The 24,692-nt window shown below is 41.6% G+C and overlaps 1 protein-coding gene across 6 annotated transcripts in view; it reads left to right on the top strand.

The window, feature by feature from the left end:
• mast2 (microtubule associated serine/threonine kinase 2) overlaps positions 1 to 24,692 on the top strand; it is a 457,841-nt gene that overhangs the window by 229,040 nt on the left and 204,109 nt on the right. The window contains exon 2 of one of the 6 annotated variants that reach the window (XM_063064395.1): positions 15,753 to 15,956. The exons of the other annotated variants lie outside the window; for them this stretch is intronic. Within the exon in view, the coding sequence (XP_062920465.1) occupies positions 15,753 to 15,956 (204 nt within the window). The remainder of the gene's footprint in view (positions 1 to 15,752; positions 15,957 to 24,692) is intronic. 6 annotated transcript variants of the gene reach the window in all.

The following is a 24,692-nucleotide window of genomic DNA, read 5'->3' as shown; positions in this document are numbered from 1 at the left end:
CATTCAATATCACCATGGCTGATGTCCCAGCCCTCATCCCCTCTTCTGTGTGAACTAGGTATAGCATAAAATCATACAGCATAGAAACAGGCTCATTTAATCCAGTCCCATTTGCCTAGATTTAGCCTATATTCCTCTAAAGCTTTCGGAAACTGTTACCTGTCTAAGTACCTTTTAATGTTGTTACTATACCTTTTTCAACCACTTCCTCTTACAGCTCATTCCATATACTGACTATTCTGGGTGAAAATATTGCCCCCTCAGATTCATAATAAATCACTCCCCTCTCACCTTCAACCTATGCTTCCTGCTTCTTGATTTCATGAAGTTGTATGCATTGACTATCTATACCAATCTTTATTTTACACACTTTTGTAAGAACACCCCTCATTCACCTATGCTCCGGTGAAAACAATCCCAACCTGCTCAACCTTTCTCCATAACTCAGTCTCTCAAGTCCTGGTAATCTCCTCCGTGCCCTTTATAGGTAAATGCTGCATCATCAATGGCTTGTACAACTGCAACATAACATCTTCTATACTTAGAGACCTGATCGATGAGGGCCAGTTTGCCAAAGCCTTGTTCACAAACCTCTACTCGTGACACCATGGGTGGAAAAATAGCAATGGTCCTACTAGTAAGCCCTGAGGAACACCACTTGTCCTGGGCTTCCAGTCCAAAATACAACCTTCCACCATCACTTACTGCTTCCTACTATCAAGCCAAATGTGCGCCCAATTAGTTAGTTCTCTTTGGATCCCTTGCAATTTAACTTTCCATAGCAGTCTATCATACTGAACTTTATCAAAGGCCTTACTGAAGTCAATATAGACAATGTGTACTGCCCTGCTCTCATCAACCCATTGATTGAATAGCTTTCGATTCCCTGATATTTCAGACACCTCCAGGGATTTAATATCCTTTGTGAAGTTTCTATGCATCTCAATTTTAAATGGCTGTCTCTAATATTGTCACAGCATCTTTTTGATTGAGATTGTCCTATTAGTAGAAATATCTCAACATCCTCCCTGTTAGAACCTTGTACGTTTCTGTAAGTTCATTCCTCCTCCTCTTAAACTCCAAAGAATTTTGATGTAATTTCTGTCACTGCTTACAGTAGGAAGGGCCTCTTGACCCAATACTGAATAGGTTGGGTTTGTTGTCCTTGGAGCAGAAAAGACTGAGTGGAAGAACATATTGAGCTATACAAAATTGAGGGGCATGTATAGATTAGTTCATAGGAAGCTTTTCCCCAAGGTATTGGTATCTAATAGCAGAAGGAACTGATTTAAAATGAGGGCATAAAGTTTAGAAGGGAAATAAGGAAGAATTTTTTATCCAGGCGTTAAAATCTGAAGCACGTTGCTTGATGGGGATGATAGAGTAAAAGCTTACAATAGGTAGATATATACTTGAATCACTATAGCATAGAAAACTGAGGAACAAGTAAATGGGATTAATGTAGATGAATAAACTGCTTGATGGTTAACATGAACACAGAGTTAAAAGGCAAGTTTTTGTCTTGCCTTCCATTACCCAGCTCTAGGTTGGTAACCTTGTCAAGTTGCATCTTTTCAAATGCTTACTCGGGAATGTTTTAAAAATAATGAAGGTTTCTGTTTCCACTACCCGTTCAGGCCAGGTGTTCCAGGCTCCCATAATCCATTTGACGGAAAAGTATTTAATTCACTTTCCTCCAAGAATGCTCTGTTTCTCTCCACTTCTTCACTTCTCATCTTAGTTTATTTGTCCTTCCTTCCATATTTGCTTCTATTTGGTTGTTTAGTGCCCACCTAACATGTCTTTGCTATAGAAGAACCTTCTTATTTAGTGTTAGGTGCACTGTCCATTTTGTTATTTTCAGTAGGCATGGAATCATGGCCCCCTATAAATCAGCCATATTTACAATAGTCAAAAGTTCTGCACAACTGTAATGTACTCAATTTGATAAACAAGAGAAAATCTGCAGATGGAGGAAATGCAAGCAACAAATACAAAATGCTGGAGGAATTCAGCAGACGAGGCAGCGTCTGTGGAAAAAAGTACAGTCGATGTTTTGGGCTGAGACCCTTCGGCAGGACTGTATTTTTTTTTCCATAGATGCTGCCTGGTCTGCTGAGTTCCTCCAGCATTTTGCGTGATGTATACTACAGTTGCCAATAACCATTACAGTTTGTATTACTCCACTTTGCCAATTTTTGATCCAAGTTATTGCTTTCACTTGGAACCCATGAATTCTCACTTTAGTGATTAATCTCCCATTGTAGGATTTTATCATAATCCTTGCTAAGATCCACAAAGCTTGCATAAAATGCACTTCCCGGTAAGATGGCAGCGTGCTCAATCACAGTGGCCTCTTTGGGTTCAAACAAAAGTCCTTGTCCTTTATGTCTTTATTATGATTGCAGGACACTTCTGGATATTAAGAACTTCAAATGCATGTCTACCCACTAGTGAGTTTCTTGATAGCAGTGGAGCTGGGCTTCTTGCATTCTGTGTTGCCATCTGCTACAGCCACCCAAGGAGTTAGCTGTCAGTTAAACAAACAGTGCAAATGACAGTCGTGTTTGTTTTTCTTGTAGTCACAAGACCCTGTTGGAGATTGGTAATGTAGAATATTCAAAGTCCGGTTCACTGGTGCATTTGAGTTACCGATGGTGGGGAAGCTGCGTGGCCTCGGTTGTTGTATGTACCAGGCTTTTATGCCTCAAGTTGCAGCCACCTAGGGGAAGAGACACCGGAGGCAGTGTGGGAGAGAGCAGAAGTGCGGCGGGCACGCTGAAGTCCATGCTGAGTTGGGGCTGGCTCCTCCTATTGGTGCTGCTCTTCAATGTTCGATTGGTGGAAGGCAGGCTGGATTGCATTTGTCTGCAACTGCTCCAGCATGTGATGAGTACCACTGTGTATTTGTTCTTGCAAAAACATAGCTTTAGGACAACATCCCATGCACCATCAAACTAGAGGTCATGACACTCAGGATCTTGGGCTACATTAATTTTTATTTGTGGCAATTTTTCAGATATCGTAACTATAAGTACTATATGTGCCTCGTGCTCTGTTTGACTTAGTACAATGTTCTGCCACTTGGCCTCAAAGGAACGCTGTTTCATTTAGCTGTAATCATGTGTATGCTTGAATAATAATTGAACTTGAATTTAAACTTGAACTTGAATCCTCCTTGTCACGTCTTCAAAAATATTCACTTATTCGTCCAACAGATCTTTGCTCAACAAAATCCATGTGGACTTGCCTTGGTTAACTTGAGCATCTCTGAATGCAGATTTTCTGTACCTGAGAACTTTTTCCAGTAATTTGCCAATCACAAGTGTTTGATCGTCGACTGTATAGTTTTGGCTTATCTCTTTACCTGTTTATAAACAATCATATCCTGTCAGCTGTTTTCCAGGCTAATACCATTATGCCTGTAGCCAAAGAGGATTGGAGGCTTAGCAGCTTATCCGCTTTTAAAGATGTTAGCTTCATTATTTCAGCCTCCTCTTGTCGTGTTCAACACATTATATTCAAATTTTGTAATGTCAGTGTGTTTCTCATTTATCTGTGAAGTTTTTGCAATGTCTTTATGAACAAAACCTTTTGCCTTCACTCTCATGTTCCCATTTTGCTCCTTGCCAGACATGTCTTTCCAGGTTTTTGAAGTTCCTCTTTTATTTTAATGGATCTTAAATTTTATACCAATAGCAGGACCATTTGGGATAGGTTATCTCTTTTTAAAAAAAATTGAATTAAGAATACTTTGACCAAGATTATATTTTAGTAGTCCACTAACAACTCATTGATTATGACCAAATACAATTAATCATAAAAAAAATTGTGCAGTTCACACATTAACTTATGATCTGCTACTCATTCAGATTTATTGGGACCATATTCATTGTGTAACAATGTTTGTGGGTGCTTTGCAATTCCAGTTTTAAACATGATGGTCATCATTCAAAAATAGACAGCAGATTTTGAAGCATTAGTTATGTGAGTCATTTTCTGTTTGTCAAGTGGTAAAAATTGTGAAGAAAAGTTACATAATTTCAAACTCCTACCGAGGATGAAATATTCTTCTGAATTCAGTGCGGTGAGGAAAACAGAGGAAAATAAAATGACATCCCATGCATGAGATATATATAATGATGAATGAGCTAACTATTGTCTAATGTGGTGTTGAAATCAGTTATCTATCTATGTGCATGTTGTTCATTCAGCTAGAAATTTAATGATCATCATTATAAGTGGCAAAATGGTCAGACAGTCAAATCTAGATGGTTTATTTGCAATTCTGATATAAGGAAATTCCTGGCAATGCCTTTTGCTGATGCTAACTTTAAATACTGATGATTAAAGCTATCCATTGCAAACTTTGGCTCTGTCAAACCTATGACTAGCAAGCTTACTATTAATAGAAGCAAACTATATTTTATGCTATAAATGTATTTCATTCTGAACTTTAATTTCAGTTTGAATGATCTATGTTCTGTTGAATGGAAATGAATGCTGTGTTACCAACCACTTGCTGCTTTTTTTCTACTTCTCTATTTAAATTGACTTTCCAGTTTAAAATGCAGTGAAGGTTCCCACATGCTGTAAATATTATTCTTAGCCCAGTAAACCTTCTTGTACTCCAAATCCAAGATCACTTGTTTGCCCAGTCAACCCAGTATTATCAACCATACCAGCACTCATTTTTGTCTCCTCCAACATGTGCAATGAATCTTGTTTATTTTGTTTTGGACAGTCAGTATTAAGAATTGTGATAATCTTAACTTAGTACTATTTTCAAATTGCGTGGATTGTTTCAATTGTTTTCAGGATCTTGTATTTAAAATTCTTGAATCTTTCAAGTGAAGAATGTCCGACTCTAATAATATTAGTTATTTACATGTGATTGTGTAATGCCTCAAATTGGCTGATTTTCTGCTGTCAAAATAGTTGATGCAGAAAATTTGTTTTTGGCAGTCATTGTGTATCACTCACCTCTTGTCAGCTCAAATAGCAACTATGTTTTTACTTAATAAACTCAATTCTCTGACATATTCAAAATTGTAGAATTTGAAGTGAAGTGTGATGTGAACATGTTATTTATCAGCTATGTTTCTTTCTTCACATCTTTTTCCGTGCAACAATTTCTAAATTAGCACCAGTTAATAACCAACCTGAAGGTTAATATAAACATTGCAAATTAATGTTAAATTTCATGAAGTCTGGGGTACAGTGGGCTGGTCCTGTCTATATCTTAACCTGTTTTTGAGAAAATATTAGTGAATTTGAACAGAATATGTGGCTGATAATAAAATTTCCTGGTCGGTTGTCCATTACCACTGTTATCACTGTTATTGCAATAAGAGAATAAAAATAAGAACTCAAGAAAGTAGGAGCAAGAGTTGGCCAGCTCTGAGAGAACAAGTTTCCCAGAACCTCAGTTTTAAGGATCAGCCTTTTATTTTTTAACTACATCTAGTTTCTAACTCTCCCACTCGAGAAAATATCTTGACATCTACATTGTCAAACTGTTATCCTGCCTAGGATCTTATATGTTTGAATAATTCTTTGAAACTCCAAGGAATACAGAACCAAACTATCTACCTTCTCTTGGCAGGATAACACTTTCTCCCAGAATTAGTCTAGTAAAAATCCTTTGGACTGTCAACAATGTTACTACATTTTTTATGCATATTGAGACCTAAACTGTGTAGAATATTCGAAGTGTGGTTTCACTAACACCGTCTGCAACTATACAAAACCTGCCTATTCTTAAATTCTGCTCTCTGCAGTAAAGAGCAAAAATGCCATTTACCTTCTAAACTACTTGTTGGACCTACTTGTTAATTTTTTTGTTATGATCTCTTTGAACTTAACTCATTTAGGTAATAACCTGCCTTTTCACATCTCTACTAAAATACCTCACACCCCATGCTAAAATCCATTTTCCAGATTTTCATCTTGTTCTGCAGTCTGTCTACAGGACTGTGCAGAAGTCTTAAGTACATGTACATAGCTAGGGTGCCTAAGATTTCTGCACAGTCCTGTATTTGTCAGCATGGAGCAGACATCGAATTTGTAAATCTGGTGAGAGCAAACAATGTTGAGATTGACAAGGGTGGAGCACCGCGGGAGGGGTGTGAAACGACTGACAGAGAAGTGCTAGATGTGGGTGCAACTGCACTCTGCCCTGAGACACCAGGCAAGGTCATTTGATTCCAAACAATTGGTTTATTGATCAATACAGAATGTCTCTCTGGTGCTTCCTGCTCCGTTTTCTCTCCCATCCCTTTTTCCTGACCATGAATTCCCCTCTTCGTGTCCTTTCCCACTCTTAGTCCACGATGGAGACCCATATTAGGATCAGGTTTATCATCACTCACATTCGTCATGAATTTATTTTTATGGAAGTGGTACAGTGCAATACATAAAATTACTACAATACTGTGTAAAAATCTTAGGCACGCTAGCTATGTATATGTGCCTCAGACTTTTGCACAGTACTGTATATCCCAATGGAAAATAACATTGTCCAGATCACTACACATTGTTCCCGAGGAAAGGTCCTGGCCCTAAATGTTGATTGTTTACTCTTTTTCCTAGTTGCAGCCTGACCTGCTGAGATCCTCCAGAATTTTGTGTGTGTTGCTTTGAATCTCCAGTATATGCAGATCTTCTGGTGTTTGTGACACACTTTTCCACTTATTTTCATATCATTGATAAATGTAGAAATCTCGTATTTTGCTTGATGCTACTCTTTCTGGTGTTTGTCTGGTGTTCACTCAGTAAAAGCTGGACCAAGGCAACCTACCATTAATCTACAGGCGATGCTCCTCAGGAATTTGGGCCACATTATTTCTTTGTAACTATGTTTTTCTGCTATCATAACCATATATGCTTTTTGTGCTATGTGCTACAGTACTTGCAGTGTGCTGTGTGCTGTTAATAATGTGTTTCACACCTTGGCTCCAGAGGAATGCTGTTTCATTTGGCTGTATTCGTGCATGGTTGAGCAACACACACAAAATGCTGGAGGAACTCAGCAGATCAAGCAGCATCTATAGAAAAAAGCACAGTCGACATTTCGGGCCGGAACCCTTCGGCAGGACTGCAGAGAAAAGCTGAGAAGTAGCTTTGAAAGGTGGGGGGAGGGGAGAGAGAGAAACACCAGGCGATAAGTGAAACCTGCAGGAGGAGGGATGAAGCAAGGAGCTAGGAGGTTGATTGGTGAAAGAGACAGAAGGCCATAGAAGCAAGAAAAAAAGGGGGGAGGAGCAAAGGGAGGTGATGGGCAGGCAAGGACAGAACCTAGATGCTCGGCGAAACGATCTCTCAGTCTGCGTTGGGTCTCACCAATATACAGGAGGACACGCTGGGAGCACCGAACACAATTTATGGCCCCAACAGACTCACGGGTGAAGTCTTGCCTCACCTGGAAGAACTGTTTGGGGTCCTGAATGATAGTGAGGGAGGAGGTGTAGGGGCAGGTGTAGGACTTGTTCCGCTTGCAAGGATAAGTGCCAGGAGGGAGATCAGTGGGGAAGGATGAATGGATAAGGGAGTCGCATTGGGAGCGATCCCTGCAGAAAGCAGAAAGTTGGGGGGAGGGAAAGATGTGTTTGGAGGTGGCGGAAGTTTTGAACATTATGTGCTGGATGCGGAGGCTGGTGGGGTGGAAGGTGAGGACAAGAGGTACCCTATACCTGGTAGTGTGGTGGGAGGATGGGGTAAGGGCAGACAGGCGTGAAATGGAAGAGATGTGGTTGAGGGCAGCGTTGGTGGTGGAGGAAGGGGAGCCCCTTTTTTTGAAAAAGGAGAACATCTCCTTCATTCTAGAATGAAAAGCCTCATCCTGAGAGCAGATGCAGTGGAGATGGAGGAGTTGAGAGAAGGGGATAGCGTTTTTATGGATAACAGGGTGGGACGAGGTATAGTCCAGGTGAGAGTCTGTTGGTTTATAATAGACATCAGTGGATCAGCTGTCACCACATCTCTTCCATGTCACACCCATCTCCTCCTACCCCATCCTCTCACCACCCTACCAGGGATAGGGTACCTCTTGTCCTCGCCTACCAACCCACCAGCCTCCGCATCCAGCACATAATTCTCTGAAACCTCTGCCACCTCCAACTGGATCCCACCACCAAACTCCTCTTTCCCTCCTCCCCCCAGCTTTCTGCTTTCTGCAGGGATCACTCCCTGAGTTGCTGGAAGTATGGGATACAGAGAGAGATGATGAGAAATAAATTAAGGGAGTTGGGGATGCAGGAATGCACATTAAAAGGGTTGCTGGGCATGGGTGAGAGAGCACAAGTCCGGGTATTTTTAGCGTTTTTAAGGGGTACAGGGGTTTTTTATAGAATATGACGAATAAACAGGAATAGGCTACTAGGATGGTCAAAGGTGGGAGGATGAAGTGTAGGTTTGTATATATATATATATATGTGTGTGTGTGTGTGTGTGTGTACGCGTGCACGCGATTGGGTGAAGGGATTTAGAATGTATGTCTAGTGCACATTCTGGAGCAGAGGGTGGCGGTAATGCACCATTAAGCTGGATGCCAACCGCCGTAAAACAAGATACAGACAGACAGGGATCACTCCCTATGTGACCCTCTTGTCCATTCGTCCTTCCCCACTGATCTCCCTCCCGACACTTATCCTTGCAAGCGGAACAAGTGCTACACCTCCTCCCTCACTACCATTCAGGGCCCCAAACAGTCCTTCCAAGTGAGGCGACACTTCACCTGTGAGTCTGTTGGGACGATATACTGTGTTTGCTGCTTCCGGTGTGGTATATCGGTGAGACCCGACATAGATTGAGAAATTGCTTCGCCAAGCATCAGCACTCCATCTGCCAACACAAGCAGTGGGTGGCCACTGGGGATCTTCCAGTGGCCACCCATTTTAATTCTACTTCCCATTCCAATGGCCTCCTCCAATTGTTGGGATAAGCCCACACTTAGGTTGGAGGAACAAACACCTTGTATTCCATTTGGGTAGCCTCCAACCTGATGGCATGAACATTGATTTCTCAAACTTCCAGTAATGCCTCCCCCCACCTCACCATTACCCATTCCCTTTTCCCCCTCTCATGTTATCTCCTTGCCTGCCCATTGCCTCCCTATATTGCTCCTGCTCTTCCCCCCTTTTTTTCTTTCTTCCATGGCCTTCTGTCTCTTTCACCAATCAACTTCCCAGCTCTTAGCTTCATCCGCAGCCCCCCACTCCAAGTTTCACTTACCGCCTCATGTTTCTTCCCTCCCCCCACTTTCAAATCTGCTACTTAGCTTTTTTCTTCAGTCCTGGCGAAGGGTTTCGGCCCGAAATATTGACACTGCTTTTTTTCCATAGATGCTGCTTGGCCTGCTGAGTTCCTCTAGCGTTTTATGTGTGTTGCTTGGATTTCCACCATCTGCAGATTTTCTCTTGTTCATATATGGTTCAGTGATAATTAAACTTGAACTTTATATAAATACACTATGAGTTTCCCTCTATGAACTCTTCTTTCCACGGCCTCAAAGAAATCAGGCAGATTTGTTTGACAGAGCCATATTGATTGCGATTGATTACATTCATCTTTCTTAAATGTTTGGCTATACTCTATTTGATTATTGACTTTTACATCTTAAATAACTGCCCTATCATTCCCTGTCTCTGCCTTCTTCCCTTTGTGAACAAAAGACACACAGTCTGCTTCCAATTACTTAGTCTCTTGGAATTCAGTGCATTTTAAAAACTTTCAACCAATGTCTCCACTATCTCTGCTGCACTTCCTCCAAAATCCTAATCGAATATCATTTCTCTTAAAATGTATTCTTTGTTATTGCAAGCTTTAGAATATTATAGAATTTGGAACATAGAACATTACAGCACAGTACAAGCTCTTCATCCACGATGTTATGCTGATCCTCTACTCTGAGATCAATCTAGCCCTTCCCTCCCACATAGCCTTCCATTTTTCTCTTATCCATTTGCCTATCTCTGTATCTGCATCTGCCACCACCCTTGGCAGTGTGTGGCACGCACTCACCGCTCTCTGTGTAATAAAAAAACTTAACTCTGACATCCCCCCCATACTATCCTGTAATCATCTTAAAATTGTACCTTCTCGTATTAGCCATTGCTGCAGTGGTAAAAAGATGCTGGTTGTCCACTCTGTCCAGCCTCTTATCATTTTGTACACATCAAGACACCTCTCATCCTGCTCTGCACCCTCTCTAAAGCTTCCATATCCTTCTGATAATGAGGCAACCAGATCTGAAGACAATGCAGCAAGTGTGGTTTAACAAGACTTATTTAAAGCTGCATTATTACCCCATGGAAACAACAGGAATTCTGCAGATGCTGGAAATTCAAGCAACACACATCAAAGTTGCTGGTGAACACAGCAGGCCAGGCAGCATCTCTAGGAAGAGGTACAGTCGACGTTTCAGGCTGAGACCCTTCGTCAGGACTAACTGAAGGAAGAGTTAGTAAGAGATTTGAAAGTGGGAGGGGGAGGGGGAGATCCAAAATGATAGGAGAAGACAGGAAGGGGAGGGATGGAGCCAAGAGCTGGACAGGTGATTGGCAAAGGGGATATGAGAGGATCATGGGACAGGAGGTCCGGGGTGAAAGACAAGTTGGGGGGGAACCCAGAGGATGGGCAAGGGATATAGTCAGAGGGACAGAGGGACAAAAAGGAGAGTGAGAGAAAGAATATGTGTATAAAAATAAATAACGGATGGGGTATGAGGGGGAGGTGGGGCATTAGCGGAAGTTAGAGAAGTTGATGTTCATGCCATCAGGTTGGAGGCTACCCAGACGGAATATAAGGTGTTGTTCCTCCAACCTGAGTGTGGCTTCATCTTTACAGTAGAGGAGGCTGTGGATAGACATGTCAGAATGGGAATGGGATGTGGAATTAAAATGTGTGGCCACTGGGAGATCCTGCTTTCTCTGGTGGACAGAGCGTAGGTGTTCAGCAAAGCGGTCTCCCAGTCTGTGTCGGGTCTCGCCAATATATAGAAGGCCACATCGGGAGCACTGGACGCAGTATATCGCCCCAGCCGACTCACAGGTGAAGTGTCGCCTCACCTGGAAGGACTGTCTGGGGCCCTGAATGGTGGTAAGGGAGGAAGTAACTTCTGCCACCTCCAACGGGATCCCACCACTAAGCACATCTTTCCCTCCCCCCCCGCTTTCCGCAAGGATCGCTCCCTACGCGACTCCCTTGTCCATTCATCCCCCCCATCCCTCCCCACTGATCTCCCTCCTGGCACTTATCCTTGTAAGCGGAACAAGTGCTACACATGCCCTTACACTTCCTCTCTTACCGCCATTCAGGGCCCCAGACAGTCCTTCCAGGTGAGGCGACACTTCACCTGTGAGTCGGCTGGGGTGATATACTGCGTCTGGAGCTCCCGATGTCGCCTTCTATATATTGGCGAGACCCGACGCAGACTGGGAGACCGCTTTGCTGAACATCTACGCTCTGTCCGCCAGAGAAAGCAGGATCTCCCAGTGGCCACACATTTTAATTCCACATCCCATTCCCATTCTGACATGTCTATCTACGGTCTCCTCTACTGTAAAGATGAAGCCACACTCAAGTTGGAGGAACAACACCTTATATTTCGTCTGGGTAGCCTCCAACCTGATGGCATGAACATCAACTTCTCTAATTTCTGCTAATGCCCCACCTCCCCCTCATACCCCATCCGTTATTTATTTTTATACACACATTCTTTCTCTCACTCTCCTTTTTCTCCCTCTGTCCCTCTGACTATACCCCTTGCCCATCCTCTGTTTTCCCCCCCCCTTGTCTTTCTCCCCGGAGCTCCTGTCCCATGATCCTCTCATATCCCCTTTGCCAATCAACTGTCCAGCTCTTGGCTCCATCCCTCCCCCTCCTGTCTTCTCCTATTATTTTGGATCTCCCCCTCCCCCTCCCACTTTCAAACCTCTTACTAGCTCTTCCTTCAGTTAGTCCTGATGAAGGGTCTTGGCCTGAAACGTCGACTGTACCTCTTCCTAGAGATGCTGCCTGGCCTGCTGCGTTCACCAGCAACTTTGATGTGTGTTGCTTATTACCCCATGGTTCTTGAACTCAATCCTCTGATTAAGGAAGGCCAATGCACCTTAACCACCCTATCAACTTGTGCTGCAACTTTGATGGGTTAAAGGACACAGACCCCAAGATCCCTCTCCCTCCACACTGTTAAGAATCCAGTCATTAACCCTGCCTTCAAGTTCTTGCTTCCAAAGTGAATCACTTTATATTTTACAGATTGAATTCTGTCTGCTCCTCCTCCATCCAAGTCTACATCCTATCAACGTCCCATTGTAACCTACGGCAACCTGCTACACTATCCACACCACCAACGTTTGTGTGATCTGCAAAACTTAACTCACTTTTCCACTTCCTCATCCAAGTCATTTTTTTAATTTGAAGAGCAGAGTCCCTGAACAGATCACTTTGGAACACCACTGATCACCAACCCCCAGGCAGAATACGCTCCATGCACTACCACCTTCCGCCTTTTGTGGGCAAGCCATTTCACAATCCATGCAGCCAGGTTGCTCTGGATCCCATACCTGCTGACTTTCTAAATGAGTCTACTATAGGGGAATTTTGTCAAACGCCTTATTAAAATCCATATCCACCTCTCTGCTTTCATTAGTTCGTCTGGTCAGATGCTCACAAAGCCATGTTAACTATCTCTTAATCAGGTTATATTTCTCCAAATGCTCAAATCCTGCCTCAAAGAATCCCTCCCAGTAGTTCGCCTACCACTGATATCAGGTGCAACTCACTGGTCTACAAGTCCCAGAGTTATCCCTTTTGCCTTTCTTGAAGACTTGCCACTCTCCAGTCTTCCAGAATAGCATCTAACTTATTTGAAATTAGCCTATTTGTTATCTTGGGCAGTTTTTCAATGTCCTGTACAGTGAAGACTATGGTTAAAAAAATTAGCATATTTGTCATTTCTTTCCGTCCTGTTATAAATTCACCATCTTTATTCTTATACTTAGCTTTCTATTTATATGATCCGTAGAAAATCTTACTGTTTGTTTTGGTATTACATGCAAATTTTCTCTCAAAATCAATATTTTCCCTCATGAACTTGTTTTTTTTTGCTGCTGGATCCTAAAGATCAATAATAAAGTAACTTGTTGCTTTCAGTGGTGAAGTAGAACATTTTTGCCTACTTGTTGTGTTTTGCTTCACAAGCAGTAATGGAATTTCTCTGGAAAACGTTACTCTATCCTTAAAACCCGATTGCACATTAAAACCTGTGTGATTGTAAATAATTACATCTTTTAAGACAACTGTTGATTCAGTGATTGTAAGTCCATTTAGAGCCATTGCAGTGTACTCTATGAGAAAGGCTATTTGGCCCATCAGTTGTCAAAATTTTACTACTTTGCAGTGAGCCTAATATTTCAAATGTTTATAGATTTTGCTTTACCAAACTCCACAGGTGCAATACATCTGTGCCAATTTCACCTTCAAAAATCTCCTCATAAACATTTTTACATTGACCCTCTTATTGATTATCAGCCGGGAGAAATTGCACTTTACTAACATTTCACAGTTTTAATAGTTTGTTGTTTGTCTTTTTCTGATTCAGTGGAGATGGTGTCAATATTTAAAGTCACTGATGTTGCTTTTCTGGGATCAGCAAAAATACTTGTCCATGAGTGCTGATTAGATCAAGAATCATTGGAACAGCAGATTCATAGAATTGTGAATTTTAAGATTTTCCGGTATTCTATTTTCTGAAGTATTAATAATTTATTATTGTCACATGTACTCAGGTTCAGTGAAAAATGTCTTGAATACCCTCTGTATAGATCAGTTCATTACATCAGTACATTGTGGTAGTACAAGGTAAAAATAATAACAAGAATGCAGAATTAAGTGTTAAAGTTACAGAGGAAGGTAGATAAGGTGCAAGGCCATAATAAATTAGATTGTGAGGTCACAAGTCCATCCTATTGTATGAGGGGACTGTTCAATAATCCTGTAACAGCAGGATAGAAGCTGCCTTTGGGCTGTATGTGTTCAGACTTTTGTATCTTCTGCCCAATGGGATTGGGGAGAAGACAGAATATCCAGGATGGGTGGGATCTACTGTATGATTATATTGGCTGCTTTAACAGGGAACCAAAAAGTGTAGATAGGATCCATAGAAGTGAGGCTGGTTTCCTTGATGTGCCAAGCCATGTCCTCAACCCCCTGCAGTTTCTTGCAGTCATGTGCAGAGCAGATACCATACAAAGCTAGGATGCATCCACATAGGATGCTTTCTATAGTCATTGATAAAAATTGTTGAGGGTCAAAGATGACATGCTGACTATTTTTTAGCCTCCAGGGGAGGTCGAAGCGTTGGTGAGCCTTCTTGGCCATGTCCTCCATGTGTTTAGACCAGAACGAGTTATTGGTGATATTCTCATTCTAAGGAACTCTCTCGACCTCACGACCATGTACCTCCCCCACTTCCTGAAGTCAATAGTCAGCTCTTTTCTTTTGATGGAAAGGTTGTTGTCATTTCGCCACTTCATTCGGCTCTCTATCTCCTTCCTGTACTACAACCCATTATTATTTAAGATAAAACTCACTATGGTGGTATCATCTGCAAATGTGTAGATGAAGTTAGAGGAGAATCTCCCTATGCAGTTGTGGGTGTATAGCGATTAGAATAGGGGACTGAGGATGCAGCCTTATGGAGTGTCAGTGTTTAGAATAATCATGGCAGAGGTGCTCCTGCCTATTTCACTGATTGGGATCTGTAGGTCAGGAAGTCAAGGATCCAATGAGTTTTGGACGAAAGTCTGAGTTTTGGACAAAAGCAGACTCTGTGAATCTATTTCGCTGCAGTTTTATCTAGTTGTGGAGATGCTGGAGACTGCAATGCTGGAATCTGGAGCAAGTTAAGAACTGTTCTGGTTCAAGTTTCAACCTTAAATTGTCTCCAATTTCTTCATACCCCCACACGGATGCTGCTCGACTAGCTGAGTTTCTCTAGCTGATTGTTGTTTCTGTCTATGTAGCTGTGATTATATTCAAAAACAATGACTACAAATTGCTTTCTCGAGGTCTCAAGCCGGAACCACTTCCATCACTGCCTCTTATCTTCAATGCTGTCAGGTTTCTTCAGCAGCTGTTTTTTCAGACAATTGTTGTCCAGTGAATTTGATGCACATCTCAAGTGGCTAATTTCATCCTTTGAACAAACAATAGCATCAGATTATCTGATCACAATGTACTTTTTGGACTGTACATAAAAATTGTAGATGCTTCTTAAGTGGATGTATGCATTAAGATGCATTTTTTGTTAGTGTGCACAATGTGTTTTCTTCCAAAATTAGTATAGGTAGTTAAAGTGGCGTTGTAAGCACAAGGCTAAGCAACAACTTCCATTGTAAAATACAGTTTTAAATAAAATTTTCTACCTGGTTCTAACCCATGTCAGTTCTTTTTCCCTATCAAGTCTAATTAGATTTAGGTGGACAGAACATGTTAATGTAAATTTTAGCACAAAACATCTGGAATTTTAAAACCTGAAGATTATAGACAAACTATTTTCCTATGAATTCTGAGTTTCTTTTCCATATCTGGGTGCTCATAGTCACTGGTCTTGGATTTGGAGCATGACGAATTTCCCTTTTTGTTTAAATTGCTCAATGGCTTTGATTTAACATTGTAGCAGTATTTTTCAGAGAGCAGACTAAATCCTCTGATTATTGATTCTATTTTCTACTACTATGCTTTGTTAGAATCTGGCCTTCTGAAAACTGCCTCTCGGAAGAAAATGGTGTCACTGAGCGCATCTCTTCGCCTCTATCAACCAACACAATGCATCATCTCACTGTCCCCAGCAATACAGATGCTCCGCTTACTCAGCACTGTGCTGCTTTGGGCATCTTTTCAAATCTTTATAGATTCACCAGCCTCAGTTCTCATAGCCCCTTCCACTGGAGGTAAGGAAGTAGCATGAAAAGCATTGAAGCCTGACCAGTGTGTGTGGTGAAGAAATTTGTTTACACTCTATAATTAATTTCACCTTTTAAGTTACAACTGCTTGGCTTTTCTGTTGAATATTTAACAACATGAAAGAGCAATAATTTAGGAATTGTATTTGTCATTTCTGCTGTTGATTTAGAAAAAGTGATTTAGGGCAAGATCTTTAACGCTTGTATTAATATTTTCTGGCAATTTTTAAATGTTGACTATCTGTGCAGTGTTGGGCAGTTGTACAGAACCTATAATTAAATATGGTCCTGTATTTTTACAAAGCCAATTTTTTGCTGCTTACTAACTTATTATTTTTTATTTGTCTTTAAGTCTTGTATGATTCAAATAATTTAAACCTAATGCAAAGGCTAGGCATCTATTTGCATTGGACTTGATACTATTGCATTTTTTGTTGTGCCCTAAAATTATATTATTTATTCTTAAGAAAGTGGAGTTTTGTCAAATGCCTTGATGAAATTTATAAGTGCTTGGTGCTCTTAAACAACAAAACAACTAACCACATGACTTTGGAAATTACAATAGTTTCTTTGGTTTTTTTTTTCAATTTTTTAGTTTATTTTTTAACACCTATTATCAAAGCTTCCCTTTTGCCAGAATTTTCAATTGTAGGATGTCTACAAAGAAGCAGAGTAGGCAGTTTTAACTCTTACTGATACATAATGTAACTGCAAAAGCACTATACCATTGAATCACCAGCAATACAATTTTTTTTTTTCATTTATTCATTATCCTAGTTGTATCTTCTGTGGCAATTGAGCAGGCAGGGCCGAAGGTGGGATGGGCATCAAACTATCCTCAACACAACAGATTCTGTAGATGCTGGAAATCCAGAGCTACACACACAAAATGCTGGGGGAACTCAGCAGGTCAAGTAGTATCTACGAAAGTGAATAAACAGTCAACATTTCAGGTCAAGACCCTTCATCAGGACTGGAAAGGAAGGGGAAAGATGCCGGAATAAAAAGGCTAGAGTGGAGGGGGAAGGCGGACGAGCAAAAGACAATGATAGGTGAAGCCAGGTGAGAAAGGTAAAGGGCTGGGAAAGAAGGAATCTGATAGGAGAGGAGAGTAGACCATGAGAGAAGGGGAAGAAGGAGGGACACCAGTGGGAGGTGATAGGCAGGTGAGGAGAAGAGGTAAGAAACTAAGTGATGAATAAAAGAAAAGAGAAGGTGGGGGGGGAAGAAAAAAAGAGAAAATAATTAAGAGGAGTATTCCATGTTCATGCCATCAAGTTGGAGGCTACCTGGATGATATGGTGTTGCTCTTCCACCTTGAGAGTGGCCTCATTGTGACAAGATGGTGGCCAACCATTTTAGGTCCATTACAGTTACAACATATTAGTCCTTGGCCTTCAGGGAATTCTGCTTTTGGCAGATGGAGCAGAGGTGCTCAACAACGTGGTCCCCCAATTTACAGCGGGCCTCATGACCATAGAGGAGGCCACATCAGGAGGACTGAATACAATAGACGTCAGTAACAGATACACAGGTGAAATATTGCCTCATCTGAAAGGACTGTTTGGGGGCCCTGAATGGAAGTGATTGAGGAGGTGAATGGACAGATCTAGCATTATTCTTGCTTGCAGAGATATGAGCCAGGAAGGAGATTAGGGGGGAAGGACGAATGAACAAGAAAATCATGTAGGAAGTGAATCCTGCAGAAAGCAGAGAGTTGGGGGAGAAGTTATGATGTGTTTGGTGGTGGGATCCCGTTGAAGATGGTGGAAGTTGTGGAGAATAATGCGTTGGAAACCAAGGATAATGGGCTGGTTGGTGAGGACAAACTATCCTTGCTTTGTAGCCTTAGACTCAGATGGCTGTTAAATTATAAATTTTATCAATGTGCTTGTGGTTTGCTTCATGCTATATGTGAATGGTGATAAGCGAGTACTGAGGGTGAAGCATTGGGTGGCTGTGGAGGCCTTTGACACAAGTTGAAAGAATGGTCCCTGAACGTATGTAAATGAATCAGGAATTAAAGCAAAATGCAGCACTGCACATCTGATTTTAAGATGGAGGTAATAGAGAATGTTGGTGAGGACTCTTCATTTGTTGTAGTGTTTGTGGATTCAGAAAAAATTTTAATAAGGGCTCATATGAAGTTTGGAGCCATGAGGTACAAGACTTAGTTATTGTGACAAGTGATTGTTTCATGGACTGATGGAAGATGATGGTGGTGACTTTTAGTAGTGGAACCATTGCTTTTTCATAAGTAGGGAGTGAAAGAGACAATTTCAAAATTTGCAGATGACACCAACCTTGCACATACAGTTAATTTACAGGAAATAGTAGTTGTTGTCAAGATGATAAGGGCTACTGGAATAGGTGGCCATGTGCCAGATGAATTTCCATGTAGAAAAATATGTTTTATAAATTTGATTTGTAGAATGAATAGAGGCAATAAAAATAGAGGATACGACACAAAAAGGTGATTTTGCAGATGCTGAAAATCCTGAGAAACACACAAAATAACTCTCCCAAAACATTGTTATCACCTTTCAATATTTTTTCTTATTTCTATTGTAACATAATTAATTGCATGTTTTGTATTTATTTGGAGATCCAATATAAACAATGATTTAAAAATATATTTGCTGTGTGCATTTTGGTGTGAAGGATTTCCTTTCTTACTGGAGTAAATTCACTTATCAAAGTTTCACATAATTCTGTAACATCTAAGGCAGAAGTTAAGACTCAAGTAAAATTTTAGCCACTCAAATCAAAACAGGAAAATGCTGGAACACTAAGTTGATTCGTCCTCTAATGAAGGGTCTTCACCTTACCATGATTCTCTTTCCACAGATTTTGCGTGACCTGCTGAGCATTTCCAACATTTTTTAAATTACATGTGATTTCCTTAATTTGTTCATCATATGCGAATTGGGAGCTGTTCTTCCTGTTCTGCAGTTAATAACCATTACAGTTAGTAATGAAATTTATTCTTCTGACAGTGCAAGTTATTTTAAAAGGCATCGTGGCTGTCAAGTTGAGTTTTTACCATTCCCACTATACTCACCATAGGCAGCTATCTATAACGAAAAAATGTTGTTGCAATTTGCCATTGCCATAGGCATCAGGTACAAAGAAACAAAAACCACCCATTCTGTGCAAGCCAATACTTAAATCATCTTTTAAGTGCTTCTCATTATGTTTAGATAACTACATCCAATTGTGGTTCACTTGGCAGCGTTAATATTTTATAGACCCACAATCATAAATGGAACAAGCCAATCCACACACTCCCAAAGCCCCCACTGACCCTGTGATTTCCGTTTCTGAGGCCAACATGAGAGCATCCTTCATGGAAGCATCCGGCCCAGATTGGGGTTCATGGCTGAGTACTAAAGACCTATGTTGATCAACTGGCTGGAGTGTTCACTGCTATTTCACCTCTTGCTTCGACATCTGCCTCAATGATTATTGCTAGTAGCACTGGAGGCCACAGTGATGAAATACATCAACTCCTGTCTGAGAAGCAACTTGGATCCACTCCAATTTCCCTACAGGTCCACAGCAGATACCATTTCATTAGCTTTATACTCAACCCTGGAATGTATGGACAGCAAAGATGTATACTTCAGGATGATCTTTATTGACTTTCTTTGCTTGGCATTCAATACTGTCATACCCTCAAAACTAATCAGTAATCTTCAACTTGAGCATCATTACTTGAGCCTCATTACCTCCTTGTGCAATTGGATGCTTGATTTCCTCGCCTGCAGGCCCCAGTCAGTTCAAATTAGCAGCAACATCTCCTCCACCATCTCTTCATTAGCACAGGTACACCACAAGGCTGTGTGCTTTGCCCCTTGTCTACTTACTTTATACTTATAACTTGGGACATTCTGGCTTATTCTGAAGGTCAAATCAGCTGCAGGAGCAGGCCACAGTGACAAGGTTTCTTGCAGGTTGGCGACACTTGTTTAAAAGTACAGGAGGGACAAGCCGTATGGCTGTTGTTGGGAGTAGGCCACTGGTGAGCATAGGAGCGTTAGGCTTTGGTGCAAAGGAGAAATGGAAATGTGAATAGGTAGTTAGCACAGAGCACCCCTGTGGCCATTCTCCTCACAAATAAGTATACTGCTTTTGTTACTGTTGTGAGGGATGATCTTCCAGGGGAATGCCACGGAGACAGTATTATTAGCACTGAGCATAAGTCTGTGGTGCAGAAGAGAAAGGGAGAAGAGGGAAGCAGTAGTGATAGGGGACTCAATGGTCAGGGGAACAGATAGGAGATTCTGTAGACGTGAATGGGATACCCGGATGGTAAGTTGCCTCCCTGTTGCTAGGGTCAGACACATCTTGGGTCGTGTCCACAACATTTTGGAAGGGGAGGGAGAGCAACGAGATGGCTTCATACATATTGGTACCAATGACATAGGAAGGGAAAAACAAAGAGGTCCTGAAAAGTGAATTTAGGAAACTAGGTAGAAAGCTGAGAAAGAGGTCCTCCAGGCTAGTAATTTCTGGATTGCTGCCTGTGCCACGTGCCAGTGAAGATAGAAACAGTATGATCTGGCAAATTAATCTGTGGCTGAGAAGCTGGTGTGGGGACAGGGCTTCAGGTTCTTGAATCATTGGGTTCTCTTTTGGGGCAGGTAAGACCTGTTCAAAAGTGATGGGTTGCACCTGAACCTGAGAGGAACCAATATTTTCGCAGGCAGGTTTGTTAGAGCTTTTGGGAAGGGTTTAAGCTAATTTGGCAGGGGAGTGGGAACTAGAAAGAGGGGACACAGGATAGGATGTATGGTTAAAATGCAAAGACAGAGTGCAGTCAGACTTCAGGAAGGGTAGGCAGATGATAGGACTTACTTGCAGCCAGCAAGGAAAGTATTAGTGTGTTACGGATGCAGAATCAAAAAGGGTAGTAAATGCAGTACTCAGTGTTATATCTCAGTGCACGGAGTGTAGGAAATAAGATGGATGATCGTTTACCTTTACAGATTGTCAGGTATGATGTTGTGACCATCACTGAATCATGGCTGAAGGATGGTTGTAGTTGGGAGCTGAATATCCCAGGTTACACATTGTATTGGAGATATAAGAAGGTAGGCAGAGGGAGTGGCATGGCCCTTCTGGGAAAGAATGACTTCAAATCAGTAGAAGGATGTGACATAGAATCAGAAGATGTTGAATCCTTGTGGGTTGAGTTAAGAAACTGCAAGGGTAAAAGGACCCCGATGGCAGTTATATACAGGCCTCCCAACAGTAGCTGGGATGTGGACCACAGATTACAACAGGAAGTAGAAAAGGCGTGTCAAAAGGGCGATGTTATGATGGTCAGGAGAGATTTCAACATGCGGGTCGACTGGGGAAAATCAGGTTGGAAATAGATCCCAAGAGTGAGTCTGATGAATGCCCAAGACATGGTCTATGAGAGCAGTTTGTCATTGAGCCCACTAGGGGATCAGTTATACTGGATTGGCAGTTATGTAATGAACCAGAGGTGATTAAGGAGCTTACGGTAAAAGAGCCCTGAGGAGGCAGAGATCACAATATGATTGAGTTCAACTTTAAATTTGATTGGAAGAAAGTAAAGTCTGATGTAGCAGTATTTCAGTGGAGTAAGTGAAATTACAGTCGTATGAGAGAGGAATTGGCCAATGTAAATTGGAAGGAGATGTTGGCAGGGATGACAACAGAGCAGCAATGGCATAAGTTTCCAGGAAAAATGAAGAAGGTGCAGGATACATGTATTCCAAAAACAAAGAAATACTCAAACGTAAAATAGTACAACCATGGCAGACAAGGGAAGACAAAGATAATATAAAAGCAAAAGACTGCATACAACAAAGCAAAAATTAGTTGGCAGACAGAGGATTGAAAGGCTTTTAAAACCCTACAAAGAGCAACTAGAAGAATCATTAGGAGGGAAAGATGAAATTATCAAAGTGGATGGTAAAAGCTTTTTCAAGTATGTAAAAAAAAAAGGGAGATTAGAGTGGATAGGGGACCGGTAGAAAATGAGACTGGAGAAATAATAACAGGGGACAAGGAGGTGGCTGATGAACTAAGTGAGTATTTTGCATCAGTCTTCACTGTGGAAGACACGAGCAGTGTACCAGATGTTGAAGTGAGTGAAGGTAGTGAAGTGAGTTCATTTACTATTGCAATGGAGAAAGTGATCAAAAAACTGAAAAACCTAAGGGTACATAAGACACCCATGCCAGATAAAATGCACCCATGGATTCTGGAAGGAGTGGTGGTAGAGATTGTGGAGGCATTAGAAATGATCTTTCAAAAATCATTAGACTCTGGCATGGTGCCAGTGGACTGGAAAAATGCAAATGTCACTCCAGTCTTTAAGAAAGGAGGAAGCAGCAGAAAGGAAATTATAGACCAGTTACCTTGAACTCAGTGGTTAGGAAGATGTTGAAGTCAGTTGTTAAGGATGAGGTTATGGAGTACTGGGTGATACAGGGCAAGATAGCACGAAGTCTGCATGGTTTCATTAAGGGAAAATCTTGCCTGATAAACCTGTTGGAGTTCTTTAAGGAGATTTCAAGTAGGGTTGATAAAGAGGATGCAGTGGATGTTGTATATTTGGACTTTCAGAAGGTCTTTGACAAGGCACCACACATGAGGCTGCTTACCAAGTTAAGAGCTCATGGTATTACAGGAAAGTTACTAACATGGTTGGCTGATTGGAAGAAGGCAGTGAATGGGAATAAAAGGATCCTTGTCTGGTTGGCTGCCAGTGACTAGTGGTGTTCTGCTGGGGTTAGTGTTGGGGCCACTTCTTTTTACGTTGTATATCAGTGATTTAGATGATGAGGTAAATGGCTTTGTTGTCAAGTTTGCAGATGATACGAAGATTGGTGGAGGGGCAGATAGTGTTGAGGAAACGGGTAGGATGCAGAAGGACTTAAGACAGATTAGGAGAATGGGCAAGAAAGTGGCAAATGAAATATAATGTTGGAAAATGCATGGTCATGCACTTTGGTAGTAGAAATAAATGTGCATGCTATTTTCTAAACAGGGAGAAAATCCAAATACCTGAGATGCAAAAGGACTTGGGAGTCCTTGTGCAGAACACCCTAAAGGCTAATTTGCAGGTAGAGTCAGTGGTGTGGAAGGCAAATGCAATGTTAGCATTCATTTCAAGAGGTCTAGAATACAAGAGCGGAGGTGTGATCCTGATGCTTTATAAGGTACCGGTGAGGCCTCAACTTGAGTATTGTGAACAGTTTTGGCTCCTCATCTTAGGAACGATGTGCTGGCATTGGAGAGGGTTCAGAGAGATTCACAAGGATGATTTCACGAATGAAACGATTATCATATGAGGAACATTTGATGATTCTGGGTCTGTACTCGCTGGAATTTAGAAAGATGAGGGGGGATTTCATTGAAACCTTTTGAATTTTGAAAGGCCTAGACAGAGTAGATGTGGAAAGGATGTTTTCCATGGTGGGAGAGTTAAGGACAAGAGGGCACAGCCTCAGGATAGAGGAGCATCCATTCAAAGCAGAGATGTGGAGAAATTTCTTTAGCCAGAGGATGGTGAATTTGTGGAATTTATTACCGCTGGCAGCTGTGGAGGTCAGGTTGTTGGGTATAATTAAGGCAGAGCTTGATCGGTTCTTGATTGGACGGCATTGAAGGTTACAGGTAGAAGGCTGGGGAGTGCAGCTGAGGAGGGGAAGAAAGGATCAGCCATGATTGAATGGTGGAGCAGACTCAAGGGGCCAAATGGCCTAATTCTGCTCCTATGTCTTATGGTCTTCTGGATTGCTTGGCTAAGTACAGCCCCAATGTCATATTTAAGTTAACTGACAACACCACTGTCATGGGCTGAATCAAAGGTGTTGATGAATCAGCGTAGAGGAGGGAGATTGAAACTCTGGCTGAGTGGTGCCACAACAGAAACCTCTCGCTCATTATCAGCAAATTGAAGGAAGTGTTTATTGATTTCAGGAGGAGGAATCCGGTGTCTATGAACCAGTCTTCATCGAGGGATTAGAGATGGAGAGGGTCAGCAACTTTAAAGTCCTCGGTGCTATCATTTTCGAAGATCTGTCCTGGGTCCAGCATGAATGTGCAATTACAAAGAAACTGAGTCAGGTCTTCTACTTATTTAGAAGTTTGTGAAGTTTTGGCGTGACATCTAAAACTTCGACAAAATTCTGTGGATGTGTGGTGGAGAGTATATTGGCTGGCAGCATCACAGCCTGGTATGGAAACACCAATGTCCTTGAATGAAAAATTCTACAAGCGGAAGTGGATATAGCCCAGTCCATTACGGGTAAAGCCCTCCCCACCATTGAGCACATCTACACGGAACGCCTTTGCAGGAAAGCAGCATCCATCATCATGGACCCCCACTGCCCAGGTCTTGCTCTCTTTTTGCTGCTGCCATGTGGAAGAAGATACAGGAGTCTCAGGACTCACACCAGCAGGTTCAGTCAGAGTCAACCATCAGGCTCTTGAACCACAAGCTTCATTCAACTTCACTGCCAAGGACCGTTCATCTCATGTTCTCGATACTTATTGCCTATTTATTTATTATTATTATTTCTTTTTTCTTTTGTATTGCATGGTTTGTTGTCTTTTGCATATTGGTTGTGTGTCTACCCCGTTGGGTGTGTTCTTCCGTTGATACTATTATGGTTCTTTGATTTACTGAGTATACCGGCAAGAAAATCTGAAAGTTGTGTATGGTGACGTATATGTACTTTGATA

This window comes from Mobula hypostoma, chromosome 12 (genome assembly GCF_963921235.1).
Source record: "Mobula hypostoma chromosome 12, sMobHyp1.1, whole genome shotgun sequence".
NCBI classification, from domain to species: domain Eukaryota; kingdom Metazoa; phylum Chordata; class Chondrichthyes; order Myliobatiformes; family Myliobatidae; genus Mobula; species Mobula hypostoma.
The sequence above is the reverse complement of the archived record's forward strand: the minus strand, read 5'-3'. Positions and strand labels throughout refer to the sequence as shown.